The sequence below is a fragment of the Triturus cristatus genome, chromosome 3_1 (genome assembly GCF_964204655.1).
Source record: "Triturus cristatus chromosome 3_1, aTriCri1.1, whole genome shotgun sequence".
Lineage (NCBI taxonomy): Eukaryota > Metazoa > Chordata > Amphibia > Caudata > Salamandridae > Triturus > Triturus cristatus.
The window spans coordinates 889,684,880-889,706,174 of record NC_140583.1 but is presented as its reverse complement, the minus strand read 5'-3'; the positions used below and the strand labels follow the sequence as shown (position 1 = coordinate 889,706,174).

General features: G+C 47.1%; 1 protein-coding gene across 1 annotated transcript in view; it reads right to left on the bottom strand.

Moving 5' to 3' along the window:
* Nucleotides 1-1,504: 1,504 nt before the first annotated feature.
* The window catches only part of TTC21B (tetratricopeptide repeat domain 21B), a 557,642-nt gene continuing 537,851 nt past the window's right edge, over nucleotides 1,505-21,295 (bottom strand). Inside the window, exon 29 of the mRNA XM_085645393.1 lies at nucleotides 1,505-2,486. Within this exon, the coding sequence (XP_085501519.1) occupies nucleotides 2,409-2,486 (78 nt within the window). The 3' untranslated portion in view covers nucleotides 1,505-2,408. The remainder of the gene's footprint in view (nucleotides 2,487-21,295) is intronic.

Genomic DNA, 21,295 nt, shown 5'->3' with positions numbered 1-21,295 from the left:
CAGAGCGCTTGAATGGGGAATCATACAACCATCAATAGATACAATGGTGTCTCACCTGATGGACACTAGTGAAAAAAAGGATTGGCACTAAGCCCCTCAAAATGGCAAGTTGAATTCATTCCTTTATGAACAAGAATAAGCAAAGCCAACAGTTCTCACCATGATACTGAGGTGCAGACCTAATGGGTAGGCCAATGCTCATTTCTGCTCCATACCCTAAGATGCTAGCCCAATGTGTACAGGCATTCATGAGGGCCATTTTGGAATGATTTTTCTTAGATAAAAAGAAGAAATCATTCTAGGAAGGCTTGCCATGCATGTGAAGTGTGTTTTGACTGTGTCTTGAAAACAAGATTGCTTGAAAGGTTCTACTACAAATATGTTCTCAAAATGCTTACCACAGTGCTGTCCACGAGGTCTAAGAAAAATCATACAATGGTGCAAGTCTTTTTCAATGGTAACGGAAATTCAAGTGAAGAACATTCTTCCCTGAAGAGCTAGAAAAATGCATGAAGTGTCAAGCCCTGCAGGCAGATTAACACAAGTGCCTGCAAGTGTACTGCCAGAAGGAAAAACTGCCCTATCTGGAGGAGTATTTTTACCATCTTGAGCAGGCAATAAAATGTTCTGTGAATGGGGTCCGATATCGCCCACATAAACATTAGGTGTTACTTTGGAATGAAAAAAGATTTGTCCATGTTCAGGTGAAAGCCAGTCTGTGCAGGAGAATCCACAACAACTAAAGATTAACGTATGCGAAAGAAGGCATATCTGCCTCCACTAGTCAATTGTACAAGGGGAGATATCCAATGCAGGTGAACTTAGACTGTTGCCATCAATTTGGTGACTATCCTCAATGCACACAAAGTCAGTCATAGGAAAAGATCACAAGTTCACAGTTATTTAACATAAATTCAAAGTGTAGAAAGTACTAGTACCATTGTCATTCTGGAACATGGATATTGGTTTCCTATTGGTCTAGTGGGACTAGCCAGTGCCGAGGATACAGAGCCTGAAGAAAATGGTGCAAGGGTGCCCATCTTGAACGGGCCTACTCTGATGAAGTTGCTCACAATTTCAGGTCTTTCACAGAATCGTAATGTAGTCAGTATAATATCCTTCGGCGAGCTGTGCTCGGTCTGCATGAAACTGATACCATGGGCCCGAGGTGGGACTTATGGAGCAGAGGTGGGACTTAGGGAGCAGATCCATCTCTTCCGGTAATTATGTTTATTTGACCCTCCAGTCGAAGCCTCTCTTGCCCCACATATTACTTCATGAAAAATTGTCAGGATCCAATTTGGCACCAGGAATTATTTTGAGAGACGAGGATGAAATATTTGTTGAATGACTTATTTACCTACGTAATAGAGTGACTCGTAGGAGCTCTTCGCTCGGATTCCTCCCTCATCCATTTCTCTGAGGAATACTGCGCTTTATTGGTCACACTGTCTCTGATCACGCAATCTGTCTTGCTCTGCTAATTTTCCTAGTGTCTAAGTTGTGGGGAAATTGGATACAAATTACATCATTAGAGTAAGCATTGCTTTTGAAGTAACAACATGTCACTTCTGGCAGTGACACCAGAGTAGTCTGGAAACATAGTAAGCACTTAAAGCCTATCTGGAAATATTTCAACATTTTCAAGGTTCAGTCTGATACCTGGGGAGATTTCTCAAGATAAGGAATCAGCAGTTAAGAGTGTGTATCAGAAAAAAAAATGTTACTACATGAAAGTAACCATGCACATACATACAAAAAGTAATGGATGGAACGCTTGAATTAATCTCAGCCACTAGTAATTACTCTGCATCCAAGTCCATCGTTATTTGGCACACCATGCCACTTTAAGACCCAGCCATATGAAAATTAGTCTTGATCTTGCTCCAATGGCAACAGCCCTGCCCTAACTACCAGACCAGGTCCTCCCTGAATCGGAACACATACAACCAAGGATCCGTTTCACCTTTTTGGAGCTCATCTGTCAGATATAGCGTGGTTCCAGTGACACAGTGTGCACATCATCAGGTTTTCAAAAAAGCTCTTCTCTAATAATAATCTTTATATTTACGTACACACAAAGCTGGCAGTGCTGATTGTCTCGTTTTACGAGAAGATAATACAGGCCATCCCAACAAAGGCCGTGACCTAAAGCAACAAATAATTAAAATATATTACATTTTCATCGACTTACAGTGGAAAGTAATGTTTCCAAATGGAATTGGTGTTCCGGATGTTTACATTAATATATTCTGTGTAGCAGCATCCTCTTCTGGAGCGAGAAGTCATTCACCCATGGTACACGAGACGTAAAGTTTTCCGTTTGGAAAATAGTAAACCACTGTTTGAGCTTGGAAGGACAATAGAGAATGTTCTAATATCAAAAATACAATCTAAATCCACCAGTATTATGTTCGCAAAGCAGCTCGAGCTTTATCTAGAATATCCTTTCGTATTTTGGGGTAATTTGGATGGGCTTCTAAAACCTGTAAGAAGAGAAAGAGAATTATTGTCAAATCTAATAACCCAGACAATGCATTTGGTAACGACTGTTGAAATAATCGGACATTTGAAATAGAAAAAATATACTATTCTGTTTTTCCTGGAAGAATGTCATTATTCAAGACAATCGGGTGGTCAGGACATGTTGAACAATATTAAAGCTTTTGACTACCTTAAATTATATTTACGATCTTCTCTTAATTCATCTTTTCAAATACAAGCTGAAATGGCTGTTAAAAACGTATACATTATGTTGCTTTATAAAGAAAACTCTTCTTCGCTAAACTATTGTTTATTCCTTTTGATACTTAATTTCTTATCAAAACAAATATTGTTTACACGTTTTTAACTGACATGCCTTTTAGAGGACACGCAGCCACACATTTTTCCACTTAAATTCAAGAAATCTCCAGAAAATACGTAACTTTTTAAGCCCCTGGCATCATTCTAGAAAACAATGCTTTTTTCACATCTTCATCTTCCTGTATTAAGGCATTCATTCATTCATTGGAATCTCGTGCTATCGCCTATACTTTACCTTGTATGGAAACTGCCGTTTCAAGTACTGGAAATAACAGCTCCGTTTTTCAAACTATGACAGAATTCCTAATATGAGTTTTTTTTTTCTCAACACACGGTAGGGAATTACCAAAGTAAGTAATGACTTCTTTTCACTGTCAGTTGCACGCCTTACTATAATTCAGTTCATTATTATGGCTATTTACCTTCGGAAACGATCTTTCTGGTGGATCTCGTTCTATTGCAGATTCCTCATCTTTTGTATATCCCCAGGCGCTAGACTGGATCCAGAAACTTCCGTCATAGATCTCCTGCAATGGTAGATAGGGCTAGCTCCATGTCGACACTGGAAGCGGCACAGGTGTGATATCAATGGATCCATATTGTGCCACCCCAGGGCACGAACATCAGTCAATTTGTCCGAGCCCATAGAGTAAGACTCAATAACGGAGGACTTAAGGGTATGGCGGCAAAAGGCGTAGTGAAGCAAAAAATTCCACATCAACTGAAACACATCCCCAAAGGGTCCCTTCAAAAGGAAACTGGAGGGCACATAACTGTGGGCAATGTGGATGCTCACAGATGGCTAGGACATCCCCCACAGGGGTGCTCTACAGGAAAGGATGTCCCTAGCCAACCTCTGGGTGAAAACGCCCCTCCTGGGTGGCTAGATGGCACCATCTCAGGCTGTCGGCTCTAGTGTTCAGAGAGCCTGCCAGATGGTTGGTGTCCAGCCAGATCTCATGTGCCTGAACCCATATCCAGAGTCAAAGGGTTTCTCAGGAGAAATTATGAGACCCACACTTTTTTGCTTGTTGAAGTGCAACACGGTGGTGCACACATGTTGTCTGTGAAGATCTAGACAGATCTGCCACAAAGGGAGGACAGGAAGGCTTTTAGGGCCAGGCAAATTGCCTGCAGCTCAAGTAGGTCGATCTGCTGAACCCATCCTCCAAATACGCATTCCACCTCAAGGTGGACAAGCTAGTCACTACTGTGGCCACTGCTGGTAGAGGGCAAAAAAATATCTCTTGCAATGGTGAACAAGTTACTTTCCTTCGGTAACGATGTACCTGTAAGAGACATACATTAGTTTTTAGATCCCTTACCTTAGAATTACCCCCAGGTGTCAGACTGGATCGGGAGAATTTTTTCTGTAGCAGTATCCCTGCAAGTTGGTAGGTGGCGTAGGTTGACTCTGCGTCTGTCGTCGGCGTCGTGGTCACCAGGATGACCGCAGTTTCTACTTAGACGCTGCCACTGTGCGCCGTCAGTAATTACACAACTTTCCATGTGAGAAGTGCACAGCCATGCAAGACACTGACCACCAGTGCACAAAACTAGGGCCCTGGAAGGGGAAGGGAGTCCCTATCCCTAAAAGTCAGTTCACAGAACAGGGAGGTAAGGGTGGGGCGGTAAGGAATCTATAACTAACGTATGTCTCTTACAGATACATTGTTACCGAAGGTAAGTAACTTGTTCATCTGAAAGAGACCATTAGTTATAGATTCCCTACCTTAGAATTGATACCCCAGCAATCCCAACCCGGAGGTGTGTCTGCAAACTAAGTTCACACCAGAAAGTCCTGGAGAACAGAACAGCCAAAAAAGCAGTCTCTCTGGACTTGGCTATCCAGGCAGTAATGTTTTATGAACGTGTGCAGGGATTCCCACGTGGCTGCTTGGCAGATGTCAATCAACGGAAGTCCATGTCCCAAAGCAGTAGAGGCTGCTGTCACGCTGGTAGAGTGGGTGCGCAGTCCTACCAGAAGTTCTTTTTTCGCCAAAGAATAGCAGATTTTGATTCATAAGACAACCGATCGAGAGATGGTACGTTTGTGCACGGCCCGACCTTTCTTGGCGCCCACATAACCCACGAAGAGTTGATCGTCCACCTGGAATTTTTTTTTTTTAACTTTATTTTCCATTTTCGTAGCATACATCAACTTGCGACTGTCTTTTGTAGGTTAATACAAGAGCAGAGCAGCAAAAGCAGAATACGTATACTGTAATCCTTGTACATTTACATACCAGCGTGCCACATTTATCTAGGCCCTGCAATTTTTGAAAGAACATACACCTACAGAAGTCCCTCAATCAAACCTACCCAAGGCGTGAAACTTGCACTGACCGCCAATACAGAGTAGCATAATTTAACAACAATTATATATAATATCTTCCCATTACTTGATATACCTTACCCCACCCCAGTGGGGACAATACCATTTGGCTGTTGCGAAGCCGGAGAGGTGTTTAAGTTTTCCAAGTAGGCCTTGAAGGGTCCCCGTATATTTTTGGGGCGAGACGCTATTGGCTGGGTTTCTGCATATAGATCACTATTTGTGTTACAGTAGGCTAGACTCTGGAGCCAGGCTTTTAATGTAGGTGAAGTTTTGCAGCCCCACTTAACCGCTATGTCTCTCTCAGCAAGCAGTAACACCATTGTGGTAAATTTGCGGACACTTTTTGGGAAGTCAAGTACGCGTCCCAGGAGGGCGGATTCAGCGGTAGGCGTGACCTCCATCCCTATCATGATAGCAAGTTCTTTGCAAACGGAACGCCAGAATGCCCTGATCTTAATGCAGTTCCAAACGAGATATGCAAAAGCTGCATTTCAGGCAGGAGTGTGGCCTATCTGGGTCAATGCTGTGAATTCTTTCTGGAGACAAATAAACCTTCCGCAGGAATTTAAAATGCAGTAACCTATGACGACTGTTTAAGGAGATTTCTTTGGTTTGCGTGCAGCTAAATTTCCAATGTAGGTCTGATATTGGGTGCCCCAGATCCTGCTCCCATGCTTCCCGAATCTTGGCGTCTTTGCTAGGGACTATAGCCATGCATTCACAGTACATTTTAGAAACTATCTGTGCACTGTCAGGCGCGGTGATCACAGTGGTCAGTGGGCTAAAGCCGGCAGGCACCAGAGGGAATTCAGCAATAGTGGCTCTGAGGGCAGAGTAGACCCGGTTCAGAATGAAATAGTCCATGAACACCTGGAAATCTTTAGTGCGGTCAAGGGAGAAGGACAGTCCACGTTTTGGGTCCAGACGGTGGAGTCTCTCCTCTTTGGAAGGGTGCGTAGGCGGGAAGAAGGTGGGCCATGTGGTGGTCTGACCTATGTGGAAAGAGGTAACCACTTTGGGCAGAAAAGAAGGCCTAGTGCAAAGGACCACTTTGTCCGGATGAACTGCAAGAATAGGAGGCTTGGAGGAAAGAGCCTGAAGCTCACTCACCCTGCGAGCAGATGTGATGGCAAGCAGGAAAGCGGTCTTCAAGGTAAGAAGACGAAGAGGACAATTATGTAGGGGTTCGAAAGCAGCAAACAAAAGGAAAGTAAAGGAAAGTAAGAACAAGATTCAAGTCCCACTGGGGCATTACAAAAGGAGAGTGAGGAAAAAGATGAGTAATGCCCTTTAATAATCTATGTACGATCGGAGACTTGAACAGACCAGGCTGATCAGGAAGGCAGAGATAGCCGAAAGGTAGCCTTTAAGAGTGCCCAGAGCACAGCCCTACTGGGCCAAAGATAGAATGAAGAGAACCCCTGAAAGATGGGCAGAAAGGGGATCCACAGCCTTAGCTGTGCACCATGCCACAAATTTGTCCCATCTAAAGTCGTATACTGTTTTAGTGGAGGGACGCCTGGTTGCCAAGATGACTACAGACTTCGGGAGGAAGGTCAGAAGCGGTCAACTGTACCCACTTAATCTCCATGCAAGGAGGCGGAGGCTGGACAGCTTCAGGTGGATGACCGTCCCCTGCTACGGAGACAGAAGATCCTCCCGAAGAGGCAGTCTGATCAGAGGATCGATGGCCAGGCTCAAGAGCTCTGGGTACCATTCTTCGTGCCCAGTCGGGAGCCATAAGAATGACTTGGGCCTGTTCGCACTTAATCTTCTTCAGCACTCTGGGCAGAAATGGTACAGGTAGAAAGGCGTACAGGAGGCCGCAATTCCACGCGCAACGAAAAGCGTCACAGAGCGAGTGCAGCCTAGGAAACTCCAACGCACAAAACTGCTGACATTACGCGTTCTCTTCGGTGGAGAACAAATGTAACCAAGGCTGTCCCCACTGCCAAAAGAGATCTCGCACCACCTCCGATTGAAGACGCCATTCGTGATCCATCATGCACCGGCGGCTGGGTACATCTGCCCTGGCGTTCAGGGAACCTGCCAGGTGTGGAACCAACAGGGATATGCCCTGATGTTCCAGCCATGTCCAAAGGCGAAGAGCCTCTTGACATAGGGTCCACGACCCCACGTTGCCCTGTTTGGTGCAGTACCACGTGGCGGTGGTTTGTCTGAAAACCTACAAGACGGATAGCCCAGGGCTCCAAAAGGTTGATGTGGAGATCGGACTGCGCCGGAGACCAGAAACCCCTTATCTCCACCTCTCCCAGGTGGCCGCCCAATCCCAGAAGTTACGCATCCGTCACAACTGTGAACTCTGGTTGCGGAAGGGAGAGGGATCTGCCGCTGATCCAATCCTGGTTCGTGAGCCACCACTGCAATTGACGTGCAGTCCCCTCCGAAATCTGGACGACATCGGAACGATTCCCATGATGCGGTGCCCACTGGAACTTCCGGTCCCACTGCAGAGCCCGCATATGCCACCTGGCATGATCCACCAGCAGGATACAGGAATATCCCAGACTCGCTGCTCGGGAGGATAAGCCCGAAACTGCGCTGTATCCCAAACTGCTCCGATAAATTGGAGCTTCTGAGAGGGAATCAGGTGTGACTTCGGCACGTTGATCGTGAACCCTAGTGAGTGCAGGAGGTCCGCCGTAGTATGGAGGTGGGAGACGACAGCCTGGGGCGTGCTCACCTTCAACAGCCAGTCATCGAGATAGGGGAAGACTGGAACCCCTGACCTGCGCAGATGAGCTGCAACCACCACCATCACTTTCGTGAACACCAGAGGGGCACTGGTAAGGACAAAAAGGAGCACGGTAAACTGTAGGTAATGCATGTGGGCTGGCAGGACGGGGATGTGGAAGTAGGCGTCCTGCAAGTCCAACACTACTATTCAGTCTCCGGGATTGAGGGCAGACAGGACCTGAGCCAACGTGATCATTTTGAACTTCTCCTTCCGGAGGAAGCATTTGAGGGCCCTGAGGTCTAAGATAGGACGCAGGCTTTTTTCTTCTTGGGTACTAGAAAATAGTGGGAGTAACAACTACGACCTACTTCTGGCACAGAGACTCTTTTGATAGCTCCCTTAGCCAAGAGAGCTACAACTTCCTGGCAGAGAAAGGCCAAGAGATCCTCCGACCTGCGAAGGAGTGCTGGTGGCATGGAGGAAGTGATAGTCTTGAAGGGGAGGGAGTATCCCCTTCTGATTATCTGCAAATCCCACCTGTCCGACGGGATTTTTTGCCAGTGGGGAAGATGATGGCGAATCCTGCTGCCCACTGGCCCCTGGTGGCCCTGAAAGGTCAGACTAGGAAAGTTTAAAGGCTGGTGCAGGGGGGGCATGGGTGGACTGGCTCACCCGCTGGCCCCCAGACCCGCGTCGCTGGGTCCCACATCCGAGACCACATAGAGGCTGGGTAGCTTGTGCGGCCCTGTGGCCAGACTGGGTGGAACGTGATGGGGCACCCCTTTCAGTACCTACGAAAGGGGCGAAAAGTGGACTGCGTGGGGCAAGAGGTTGCAGCGAGGCACAAGGATCTGGCCGTAACCCTAGAATCCTTGAAGCACTCAAGCACAGAGTCCGTCTTATCACCGAACAGGTGACTGCCATCAAAGGGCATGTCCGAAAGGCGTAGTACAACCAGGCATAGAGCCTCAATGCTACTGACGTGGAAACCGTTCTGCCCAGAGAGTTGGCTGTATCCAGCCCACACCAAATAATGGTAAATTTAGCTGCAACTCAACCCTCTGCCACTGCGTGGGTGAAAATCGCCCGGGCCTCTTCCGGGCACTGTGGCAGCACTTGCGCAACTGTATCCCTCACCGTATTGGTATAACGGGCTAAGCGGCATGCGGTGTTCACCGACCGCAGTGCTAAGCTGGTGGAAGAAAACATCTTCTTCTCAAGGTGGTCCAGCTTCTTGGATTCCCTATCTGGGAGAGCGGTAGGGAATGCACCCTTAGAAGACGAGGCTTGGACCACCAAGCTTTCGGGGGTAGGATGTTGGGAGAGGACAAGCAGGTTGCTCGGGGCTGGGCGGTGGCGTCGGGCAATTATCCTGTCCACAGGAGCCCCTGTGCTGGGCTTGGACCAAGTGCCCAGAAGGACGTCGGTGAGGGCTTCAGTAAAAGGCAGCAGGGGTTCCGAAGAGGCAGCTACCGGTTGAAGTTCCTCTGTCAGGAGGTTAGTCCTGACTGCCAACATAGAAAGCTTCAGGCCCAAGGCCTCAGCCACCCTATGTAACACCACTGCGTATGAAGCTCCCTCTCCGGTAGCCACGGTAGGGGGAGAGAGCATGCCAACGTCTGGGGAAGTAGCCAAACCACTGGCATAACCCAGTTCCTCTCGCCAGTCTGGCTCTTCAAGCTGGTCAGCTAAATGGTCTACAGACTCCTCAGAGTCCTCCTCACCCTCCTTGGGCTTCCACTTAGGGCAATAGGGAATGCCAGGGATTAACAAAGGTACGAAAGTACCCTCCGGCGCCGGTACCCAAGTCGGGGGTGAGGCTGGGGTCGACACCAGTTGGGGGCACAAATGACGTCGGGGGCGTCGTCACTGGAATCGGCACCAGGGAAAGTACCGTGAGGTCAACCGGCGTTGACACAGATCCAGGCCTGGATCCTCGGGGGCCCTCTGGTGCCAGAGCCGCCGGCATCGAACGCCCAGAGCCCCCAGCCGAGTCCACAGGACCCTAAGGCACGTGCGTAGTCGGGCTGCCTAGAAATGCTATGAAGAGCTTTGTAAAAAGCTCAAAGCTGGGCAGGGGACGCTCTGGCTCCGGGAAAGGGAGGGAAGCGTGGAGCCGTCCCAGAAGCGGGCTCCGAAGATGGAGCTGGAGAGCGATTACGCTCTGGGTCCTGAGTCAAGTCAAGAAGGCGAAGAGCGATGATGCTTCTTCGCCTTCTTCTTGTGCTTTGACTTATCAGAGGAGTTGGGAAGACTTAGATGACGAGTGGTTGTGGCTCTGCGACTGGTCCCGAAACCTTCCTCTCGACCGGGACCTCTAAGGATGCAGAGCGGACTGCCGGGCCTTCAAGATCACCACCACAAGGACTTCAGATTCATGGCCCGACAGTCAGAGCATGATTTTGGGTCGTGGTCGCGCTCCAGGCACCAAAGGCACGCGAGGTGCGGATCGTGATGGACATCAATTTGTGACAGGAGTCACAATGCTTGAAGTCGGTCCGAAGATGGGACATGCTACCAGGAGTCAAAGACTCAAAAAGACAAAGGGCAAGCTTCTCTCCGGATCTGTGCTGGATGGCGTGGAAAAAGAAAGAACTGACGTTAGCACGCAGGGGTGGCGTCTAAGTAGACACCACAACATCGTCCCGGCGATCACGATTCTGACGACGGACGCGGAGTCGATAGACGCCACCTACCAACGCACTGGGGTACTGCTACGTAAAAATTCTCCGGATCAAGTCTGACGCCTGGGGGTAATTCAAAGGTAAGGAATCTATAACTAATGGTCTCTTTCAGGTTGTCATTTACCAACCACTAGAGCACCACAGTGTCCTGGAGAAACGGATTTGGCCCGACAGATTCACCCTGTTTGGGTATAACTGCAAACAGAGGCACCACAGGAGAGCCTTTAGGCGCCAGGGTGTGTGTGCATGACTAGTAGAATGTAGGAAGGCAGCAGACTAACAGGCAAAAGAACCGTCAAGACTAGAACATAAGCTCCCACCAAATACATTGGAATCAAATCCCGAATGCCTCAAATCCTCTAAGGAGGAGGGAAGGATCTCAAATATGTTGTATCCAGTATTGCCTGTATCAATAGGATGTGCTGAGAGGGCACTAGGGGACACTTGAGCAGGTTGATAGAAAAGCCAAAGTCAAACAGCAGGGATGCTGTGGCCTTCAAATGGTCCGACCCCAGCGGCAGTAAGCCCACCTTGAGCATCCAATTGTCAAGTTAAGGGGCTGCTGAGATCTCCCTCCTGCACAGATGTACCTCAACAAACGCCATCACCTTCATGAATACCTGGGGTGCTGATATTATTCCAAATGGGAGGACTGTGAACTAGTAGTGGGTGAATCCATCCACAAAAATGTGGTACCGCCTGTGTGAGAGCATGCTCAATATGTGAAAATATATCTCCTGCAAGTCTAGGGACACCATCTAGTCTTCCTCTTCCAGAGCCCAAAGTATTTGAGCCAGGGATAGCATCTTGAACTTTTCTTTGCAAAGGTATAAGTTCAAAACCCTGAAGGGACAGGGTGGGGGAAAAGAACCCCTCCCTCCATCTGGCTGCATATGTTTCTGTATGATGCACTGAAAACAGCTTTTCAGGTGCTGGAAAGGAGGACAAAAGTAGAAGGAGGAGGGTTGTTGGGCCTGTGTACCTTCTCCTTTGCCATTGCCCCGATACTGCAGCAGAAATTAGTTTGGCTACTTGTGGGACTGGGAGGGTTGAGGATGGCGAGAGGCAAAACCTCTTGAGAAGCCTTAAATCTTCCAAAACTGCCTATGCCATGTGAATGTATACAGCGCGTAGCTACCTGAAGGCTTACCAGTGCTTAGTGAGAACCAGTGAGCATGCAACTGAAAGAATAGAGGAAAGCTTGACTCTGTGGGGGTATAACCAGGTGTTTCACATTTTTCTAAACCTTAGCTCATTCATTTAGTTTCTCAGCACTTGGGGCATTGAGTTCCACACCTTTGGTAACAAGTACGAGAAGGTACTTACTCGCCATCTGCCTCCCTATCTGTCCCTTTGTATTCGCAGCACTTTTAGTAGCCGTACCTTGGAGGACCTTAAGGTTCAGTTGGGAGAGTAGGGGACCAGGAAGTTCCTAATCAAAGGGGATGCTTTGAGGGTGATTCCCCTATGTGTGAGATAAAGTGAATACAGTTTGATCCTCTACTTAACTGGTAGCCAGTGAAGGGAGGCCAGTAAATGTATTTACAGAGACATACTTGGAAGTTTAAAAATGATCTTTGCAGCCGTGTTCTGGATCACCTGGAGTCTCTTGATATATTTAGGGGAGCCAAGATACAAAAAGTTCCCATAGTCCAGACGGGAAAGAATCAACGATTGGAACACTTACCTCCTCAATTGTGGGGTAGCAGATCAAGGATTTTATGTGCGATTCTAATCAGGCCAAAACAGGTGGCTGTATATTTTTTTTTACCCATAAATAGGGAACTATATAGCCACAAGCCAAAGCACTTGATGTGGGGAGGCAGACTATAATGATCTGGCAGTAGCTCATCCTGTATTGAATCTCTCTAAGGCTAAGGCAGCCTCATCTCTAAACAAGTGAGAGCCACCAAATGGCATGCCTATTAGGACACCAACATGTTCCCAGAAATAGGTTCGACGTTACCCTTATGTGCCTCTTTAAAGCTACTGAGGAGCCCATGGATCTTGTCAGTTTCTTTTCTGCCCAGCCCTGTTAGCATACTGGCCATCCCTCACGTTTTCAGAAATTTGGTCTTTTAAATGGTCTAGCAAGCTAGGGACCACCATTCTTGTCATTTCCAACAAAGCATATTTTGTATCTACCCAGCAAGGATGCGGCAATTCATGGACCCAACGGGTAAGGAGCCCACAAAGAAAACTTTTGTTACCGTTGCCTCCAATTTTTAGTCTATATTCAGGAATACTGTTAAGAGGCTGAGGCTGTAATATTTATTGCTCAGTTTAATAAAATGTACAAATAAACATAATTGTTACATTAAAACCACAATAAAAAGGCCATGCAGTCAAATATTTAAAATCATTTGGCAGACATTATTCCCCGTTTAAAACCAATGTAATTTGAATAGTATTGTTAGTAATACAGTGCTCAAAACAGAAGTAAAGTGCAGAATACTAGGTGCAGAGTGCTAAGTGCATTTTGCCATGCCAATTAAAGCTTGAAATGGATTACTGAAGAAAAGTGTTTAGTGCATGTATAAAACAAGCAGGAAGGTGCGGAGACTGGGACGGGACAGCTGATCATAGAATGGGACTCTAGAAGGCGGAAAAGCAGGATACATGTTTTAAAACCAAGGTTAGGCATGTAAAGGGTCAAACCATGTCCCAGTAGTTGGTTAAGAGCCAATAGTAAGTGTTACTAACTGGGTAAGAGCGTAGGGAGAGAGAGGTGTTAAAAAAGGAGGAAGAAACTGAGCCAGCATTGAAGATGTTTTGTGCATGCGATGCAGCAAAGGTGAACAGTTAGTTAGGTACCCAGACTCTGTGGTGCATGCATAGTCAGTTTTGATTCACCAAGAGTAATCCATTTCAAGAATTTCTCACAGAGCACTAGATCCTCTCCTTGTAAACAGGATATGATTGGCTGGCTGGATGTATGGGCTCTTGCCCTTATAAAGTGCTGTTTCAACAACCTTCTTCACTCTGGCATTAAGACAGGGCACGTGCAGACAATATGGCAAATGTCTTCCTTTATCCAGGGAAGCTGGAAGGAAAGCCCAATGATAATGTCTGGTTCAAGAGGAGGCCTGCACCACCAAACGTACAGGCGAGAGATGTGTTGAAAGATAAATTGTATTTGAATGAACCTGCCAGTGCTGACAGGCAATAAGTCTGAATATAGCTGCGCCAGAAGTTAGTTTGTCCCAAGCTGTCTGGATAGAGTCAAGCAAAGCTTTGTTGAATGGAAGCGACATATCTGATGTCACTTAATCTGGCTATGCGACCTCAGTGAGGATCTTGTATAAGGTTTCCACACTTAGTAGAAAAAGCTCCAGCACCTAAGCTGCCTTCCTTAGAGCCATGTGGACTGAGGTTGCTTGAGTTATAGCAGGTCCCAAGGGTCACTCAATTTCCATCACTGGGGATCACGCATTGTGTAATGCCAAGCAGTTGTGTCTGATGAAGCAGGAGAAAGCAAACTGATGAGAGATGCAAGGCAGACAGTTCATAGTCCTATGCTACCACCTAAGGTAGTTAGGTGTGGTCTGAATCATAATAGAAAATATTATATTTTATTTACCAATATTGCTGGTGCAGCATGGGCCTAGGTTGGAACTCCTCCCCGTACAAGCTGAGCCTCCGCTCTAACATCTTTTTAAGATGCCTCTGGTCTTTGTAGGCTGTTTATGAGGAGGAACTTGCGTTGGTGGCATCGTAGTTAGATTCGCTGCTGGCGTTGGTACTGGATGTGAGCTCAGCTCCAGTGTGTTTCCACTCCATGCTGGATACTTGCTTTGAGGAACTCATCTGCAGCCAAATGGGGCTGAGGGCAAACTCACTGGTGATACATAAAACAAAGCCCCAAGTGGTCACATTGAGCCTTAATATGCAACAGAGGGGAAAGCTACATTCCTAGTAATGTCATCAAGGTGTGCAGGAACTGTGCCAGGTCGACACCTTATGATGGAAACTTCCGATAGCACACTATGGTCTGGTACCAGGAATGCCAAAGGTGTTGGCACAGGAGTTGAAGGGACCGCAAAGGGCTTGCAATAGGCTCTTTGGGCAGCGCATTGCTAATGAGCTGCTGCTGCTAGGAGGACTCCTGAAGGTGGAGAGGAAGTTCGAGATGTGCTACCCAGAGGCCATGAGCGACTTTCAGGTGAACTGACATCTCTTCTATAATATTTCCTCATCTTGTCTGTCAATCCGGAGGGCAAAAGTCTGCAACTTCAAGGCAGACCTAGAATGGCACTGGGCTTGAAGCTCCTCACACGTGCCATGAAGATTGCCTCTCGCTTTTTTATAGCCTTAGTGTACATGAGATCACACTATATGCATGACCTCGAGCATGATTCGGCCCCAGGCACCACAGACAAACCTCGTGGGATCTGATATGGACATCTGTCAATGGCAGGAATGGCAAAGCTTGAACCCTGACCTCCTAATAGAGAGTGGGGACATACCCAAGTGCTGCATACTTGAAATTTGTAAGAGAAAGTATTAGAAAAATCTGAAAATTCACAGAGAGCAGCTCTGAATCCACATCGAAGGATACAGAAAAGAGAACCGACATTGGAGCACCAAGGTGGCCCTATTTGGCTCTAGTTATGTCACACCACTGCCACAGCGCTCAGAGACCCGCTGGTATTAAGCGCTCTACAATTCGCAATTAACATTAACAATGACAAAAAGTTACTGGATCCATTCTACAACCTCGAAAAATTCAAAAGGTATGCAATCTAGGTAAAGAATAAATCTTACTTACCTTCATTAATGCTCTTTGTGGTGGATCCTCTAACTGCAGATTCCTCACCCATAGAATATCCACCAGGTGCTAGACTGTATCCAAATATTTTGTTTGCCGTGCTCCTACGATGGCCTTGTGCATTTTCAAATTAGATTTGTTCCACTCCAAAAGTGACAGAGCTGAGCTGCTGTAAGCGCCAACCCGTGCTGATGTCTGTTTCGTGCCCAAATCTTTCCACGCCCTCACGCGCAGAGCACAAAACAATTGTCAGTACCAGTGTACAGCTCCAATTTGGGACCTTTTTAGATGGTAAAAGAGACCACGCTACAGAATGTGGAGGTGGCACGGCAGTGAGGAAACTGAAGTTAAAGTATCCAACAGTAAAAGTGCTACTGACGGCAGTATGTTCTGCGGATGAATATTTAAAATTGCAAATCCCTCACCTTTAGAATCGACACTAAAGCAGTACCGTCCAAGGTTGAGGGTCTGTGGAGCGGGTTCAGACCAAAAAGTCCCCCAGGACAGAAAGGGCGAAATACTCTTTACATCAGACCTGGCACTCAAGGCAGTGGTTCTTCGTGATCATGTGCACTCATGCCCGCATCGCGGTCTGACAGACGCCAGAAATAAACACTCTGCATGACAATGCAGTGGTGGCAGTCTTTGACCTGGCAAAATAAGCCCTCAGTCCTTCCAAAGGTTGCTTCTAAGCCAGTGTGTAGCAGATCTTCATGCCGAGGACTATCCAACTACGAAGTTCCTTTCATTATTGACGTACCTTGCTTTACACCAGGGAATTCCACATAAAGCTGTCCACCTGCTGTTCTTTCGAGCAGTAAAAGCATTGGGCTCTTTTGGGGTCCAACTGATTGAGTCTCTCCTCCTCTTTTGAGGGATAAAGCAGAACAAAGACTGCTGGAAGAAAGATGGATTATATAACGTACATAGGAATCAAGACTTCCGTAACAAAGGCCACCAGGGTTCTCAACATCAGATTGTCAGGAAACAGGTGTTGCGGGTGGCTGCACCGAGAGAACCTGGAGCTTGTTAATGCAAAAAGCTGAAATTATCGTAATGAGGGAGACAGTTTTGAGAGTAAAAAGATGCAACAAGCAGCTTTGCATTGGCTCAAAGGGGTTTTAAATAAGGAACGTCAGGACCAAATTAAGATACCACTGTGGCAACACAAATGGTTTGGGAGGGAACACGTGTCAAACCTTTAATAAACTGCATAACAGTTGGTTTAAACAAGGATGGTCGGCCCGCCAAACACAAGTACGAAAAGGCTGACAAATAATCTTCAATAGTTACCACTGCAAGACCTTGTTGAGCCAAAGACAAAAAATCAATAAAACATCCAACACTTTGGTTTGTAAGGGGTCTGTGCTGCAGGCTCCACACCAGCCCAGAAATTTGTCTCACCGACCAGTGTAAATGGAGTTTGTAGAGGCGCGTCTAGGAAAATATCAATAACCTCAGCTAGTTGATTAAACTGAGTAAACCGCTGCTGCTCAATCTCAACATATTGAAGGGTATATTTAGCAGGCTCGGGTGTAGAAACCAAGCCCTGCTATTGCATCACAAAATACTCTCAAAGCTGTCACCTGATTGGAGGACAGATGCTCATGCTCAGGAATTCTGGCTATCACTCTCTTCTGGCCAGTTTCTTCAGAACTTAGGGCAGGAAAGGCAGAAGTGGAAAAGTGTACAGGGGTCCAATACTCCACTCTACCAGGAGTGTGTCTCGCAAAGACAGCTTTTTCAGGGAACTCCAATTCGCAAAAGTATTGATGCAATGCGTTCATGTGGGGGCAAAAAGATTCAGCCAGGGTTATCACTGTTGGAAGATACCCTGTACGGTCTTCGGGTGTAACCACCATTCGAGATCCGTCAGGCACTGCCAGCTGAGCTCGTCTGCTCTGCCTTTTAAAGATCAGACCCATTCTTTCATTATCAAGGAGATGGCCTGATACCCCATCCAACTTCAGAGGAACAGAGCCTCTTGGCATAGGCCCTAAAACCCCACTTCGCCTTGCCTTCTGCAGTACCATGACAGTGGTTTTGTCCGTGAGAACTTGTACCTGCCTTCTCTTGATGGTAGGAAGGCTGTCAATGCCAAGTGAATGGCCGGCACCTCTAAAAGAAGGATGTGGAGTAAGGTTTACACCAGAAGCCAGAGTCCTCTGCTCTCCCCCTTTCCCAGATTACATCTCCAACCCATCAATAATGCATCAGTAACCCCTTCAGCTCTGGATGGGGAGAGAGAGGGATCAGGCACTGGTCCAAATGCGCTCAAGCATCCACCACTGCTAATCTCTTGTAGTCTCCTCTGAAACCTGGATGGAATGCAAGAGGATTCCATGGTGTGGGGCACACTGTGACTTCAGATTCCACTGCTGGGCCCACATACGCCACCTCACAATGTTGACAAGCAGGATGCAGGAGGCCAATAGGCCAAGAGCCTTCAGAAACATTCTCATGAAGACCCAGGACCGAGGCAGAAACATCAGGATCACAGCCCAAATGCTTGGACTCTGTGACGGAGGGAAGGCCCAGAACTGCATGGCACCCATGACAGCTTCTATGAAAGGAAGGAGTGAGGTGCGAATTCAGCACATTGATCAAGAATCTTAATGCTGATAGGAGGTTCAGTGCTATCTGGAGGTGGTCCCCGACTGACAGTGGAGAGCCTGCCTTCAACAGCCAGTTGTTGAGGTAGGGGATAATGGAACGCCCAACCTCCGAAGACTGGCAGGGACTGCCGTAATCACTTTTGTCAACACGCAAGGGGTGCTGGTGAAGCCGAAGGGAAGCACGGAAAATTAAAATTGCTCCTGGCCTACCTTCATCCCTAGGTAACATTTGTGGGACTGCAGGACGAATATATGAAAGTACACATCCTGCAGGTCCAAGGCAACTATCCAATTGCCCAGTTCCAGGACACACAGAACCCAGGCCACTAGGAGCATTTTGAATATATCCTTCTGCAGGAAGGTATTCAGAGGCCGAGGATCCAGATTCCTCTATCCTTCTTCAGCACAAGTAAATAGCGGGAGTAACAACCTGTCCATATTTCAGAGGCCAGCACCCACTTGATGGCACCTTCAACAGTAGTGATCTCAGCTCTTTCATGATGAATAGGTACTCCTCTGAAAGCCGCTCTGATGTGGGCGAAGGAAGTGGTAGGCCAGAAAGAAATGGAAGGGTATAGTTCCGCTGGACAATCTTGAGGACCCATTTCCTGGATGTGATGATTCAGCACCCCAAGAAGAAACATTGGATCCTGCCTCCCATAGGGTGGCTGCACGCCTCTAAGGGCAAACTAAAGCGGCTTGGAAGCGGATGTCGCAGGGGAAGTGGACTGGGAAGATCGGTGCCCTTGGTGACCTGCATATTGCCAACCTGATCCCTGTCACTTGGCACAAAAAGCCTGAGGTAACTGCAGTGGGATGAAGGGGGACCTGGCACTGTCTATATGCCAGACCTCTGGATGAACCCCAAAAAGGCCATAACGTATGAAGAAACTGTCTGGCAAGTGTCAAAAAACCCAAAGAGTGCACCCTGGCCTTGTTTTCCTTGAAGCACTCCAGGACAGAATCAGACAACTGCTCCCCCCAAAAAATGTGGGGTATCCAAGCTAGCATAAATCACGTGCTTGGCTGCATCCTTGAATAGTTTGACCCAAGGAGGCCTTAAACTCTTCCAGGGCTGCTGGCAAGATCTCCTCAGTCCTGGGTTTCCATGAGAATATTTGAGGCTGCAAGATTCCGCTGGCCAGGACCCAGAGAGCGGGCATATAATGGTATACTGCTTCCTGTCAGGGGGAGTAGTGGTTAAAGAACTAGGATTCACCTTGCTAGTGGAAGTTTGGACCAGCAAATTTTCAGGAACAGGATGATGTAAAAGAAAATCAGAGTCACCAGGCGCCAGTCTGTGGGATCAGGGTACCTGCCTATTCACTGGTGGGCAAGAGCCAGGTTTGAAAAAAGACCCCATAAGAGTATCAGTTAGGGCTGTGTTGAACAGGAGTAAGGACTCAGAAGAAAAGCCTGTCTGTGGAACTTCAGTAAACACATTGGCTTTAACTTCAACAGAAGGACGTTGCGTATCCAGGACCTCAGCAGCACGTTTGATGACTACAGCAAAGGAAGCACACTTTTTTTCAGTTGGTGGCCCAATCAACCCTGTATAAGGGGAAATATCGAGCACACTGGCCTCTTGTAAATCCACATATATACTGTCATCATCAAAACGTGGGGATACATCATCATCGTCATTCTCGCCTCCTAGTGGTGGCAATTTCTGGACAGTAATGGAAACGAAAATCTGGCAAAGCAACTGGGTAGCACTCTGTGGTACAGGGAGTGTTCTGTCTAAATTGTACTGAATAGAAACCCGGTGCACTGGAGTGAAGTCAGAGTATGACCACAGTCGGCGTTGAGACAGGATTGGCTCAGGGTCACACACTAGAGTCGGCAGGTGATACCCCTCAGGCACCGGCAACAGCGGGACTGGCATTGACAAAGAAGAGACCCAGTGCAGATCTAGGAACCAGAATGGAAATTGGTACTGGACTGGGTGCAGAACCAGAGATGTGTTCCAGGGGCTCAGATAGTGCCCGAGTGGCGACGCTCTAAAGGACTCTACCTGGTGTTCCATCACCAATGACCTTGGGAACTCTTGGTTCATCTGGATCAACTGTGCGATTGGCTACTCAATAAGAGATCAGAAGAGTGATCGAGTGGGGCCTTGACTTGCTCAAAACTTCTCTTTAGAGAGTGGTGGGATAGGGTCGTGCCTCATTTCACCGTCTTTTGTTTCTGCTTTGATTTGGACTTTGAGTTACTCGAGGACCTCGAAGAGGCCTGCCATTGGATCGCCTTTGACTTACAGCTGGACTTGCATGGCTTCTTTCGATGTTCAGCAACGTAAAGCTCTGCTTCACAGTCCCGGAGTGCATGGGGACATAGTCCTAAATCAACTTGCAGTTGTGTCCCAACCTAAATACATGTAGTTTTAGGTGAAAACATTGTTCCCTTGCACACTGAATTTCAGTGTGAAAATTCGACAAACCAAAGAAAAAGGGAGATCCACCTTAGAAGGCACGTAAAGAAATCAGCACATAAGTGAGCCGACTAACGGGGAGCAGGAGAACTGCTCAGAAAATATCCAGATCCAGTCTACCAGCTGGGAATATTCTAAAGAGGAAGAATCTGCAGTTAGATGTATCCGTGATAAAGGAGTATAATGTGCCTCTGCATTTTATTCACATAAAATCATCATTAAGCATAGCATTACGAGTTCCTCTTGCTTCCTTCCAGTTATTTTTGAACATCTTACCTTTTTGGGTACTGACAACAAGGAGATTGAGGGCTATTGGGTTCAGCTTGCCAGGACAAATTTATACTTTTGAAAGTTGTTTGTTAAGTCTTGTGTACAGACCTATGTAGCAGAGTCTTGTTGAAAGACATTGTTTGCAATAACAATATTTACAATGTGCTGTACATCAGCCAATTTTTTTTTTATTCATTTGCTTGCTTCTTATTCTATTTATTCTATTCCACTACTTGCGTTTGTACGTCCCTGGAGCACAGTTTAGTTGGATGACTTCTATCCGTCAACTGGATACATTCATGGAAGCACTTGTTACTTTTACTTTCAGCACTCAATGGTTGTGCATGTGTTTTCTTGCTCTTTCGCTTGTGAGCTGCTTCTCCTTTCACATCACCACCCTCACACTCTCCATAATGTTCCTCCACTCCCTCTAGCTGATATGTTGCTTCATTCACTCCTCCCTGTAATGTTTGACTTTATTTTGTATCCTTGCTGTGTGGTTCCTTCGTTTCGCCACTGTCCCTCTTTGCTCAATGCTATTTGGTAGCAGCACTGACTTGACCTTCCCCAAACTCCTGGCTCTATTCCTTTTTTTTGTTGCAATTGTTTCAATCAATCAATCAAATAATTTGTAGAGCGCACTACATACCTGCAAGGGTTCCAAGGCGCTGAGGGAGGGGGGGGGG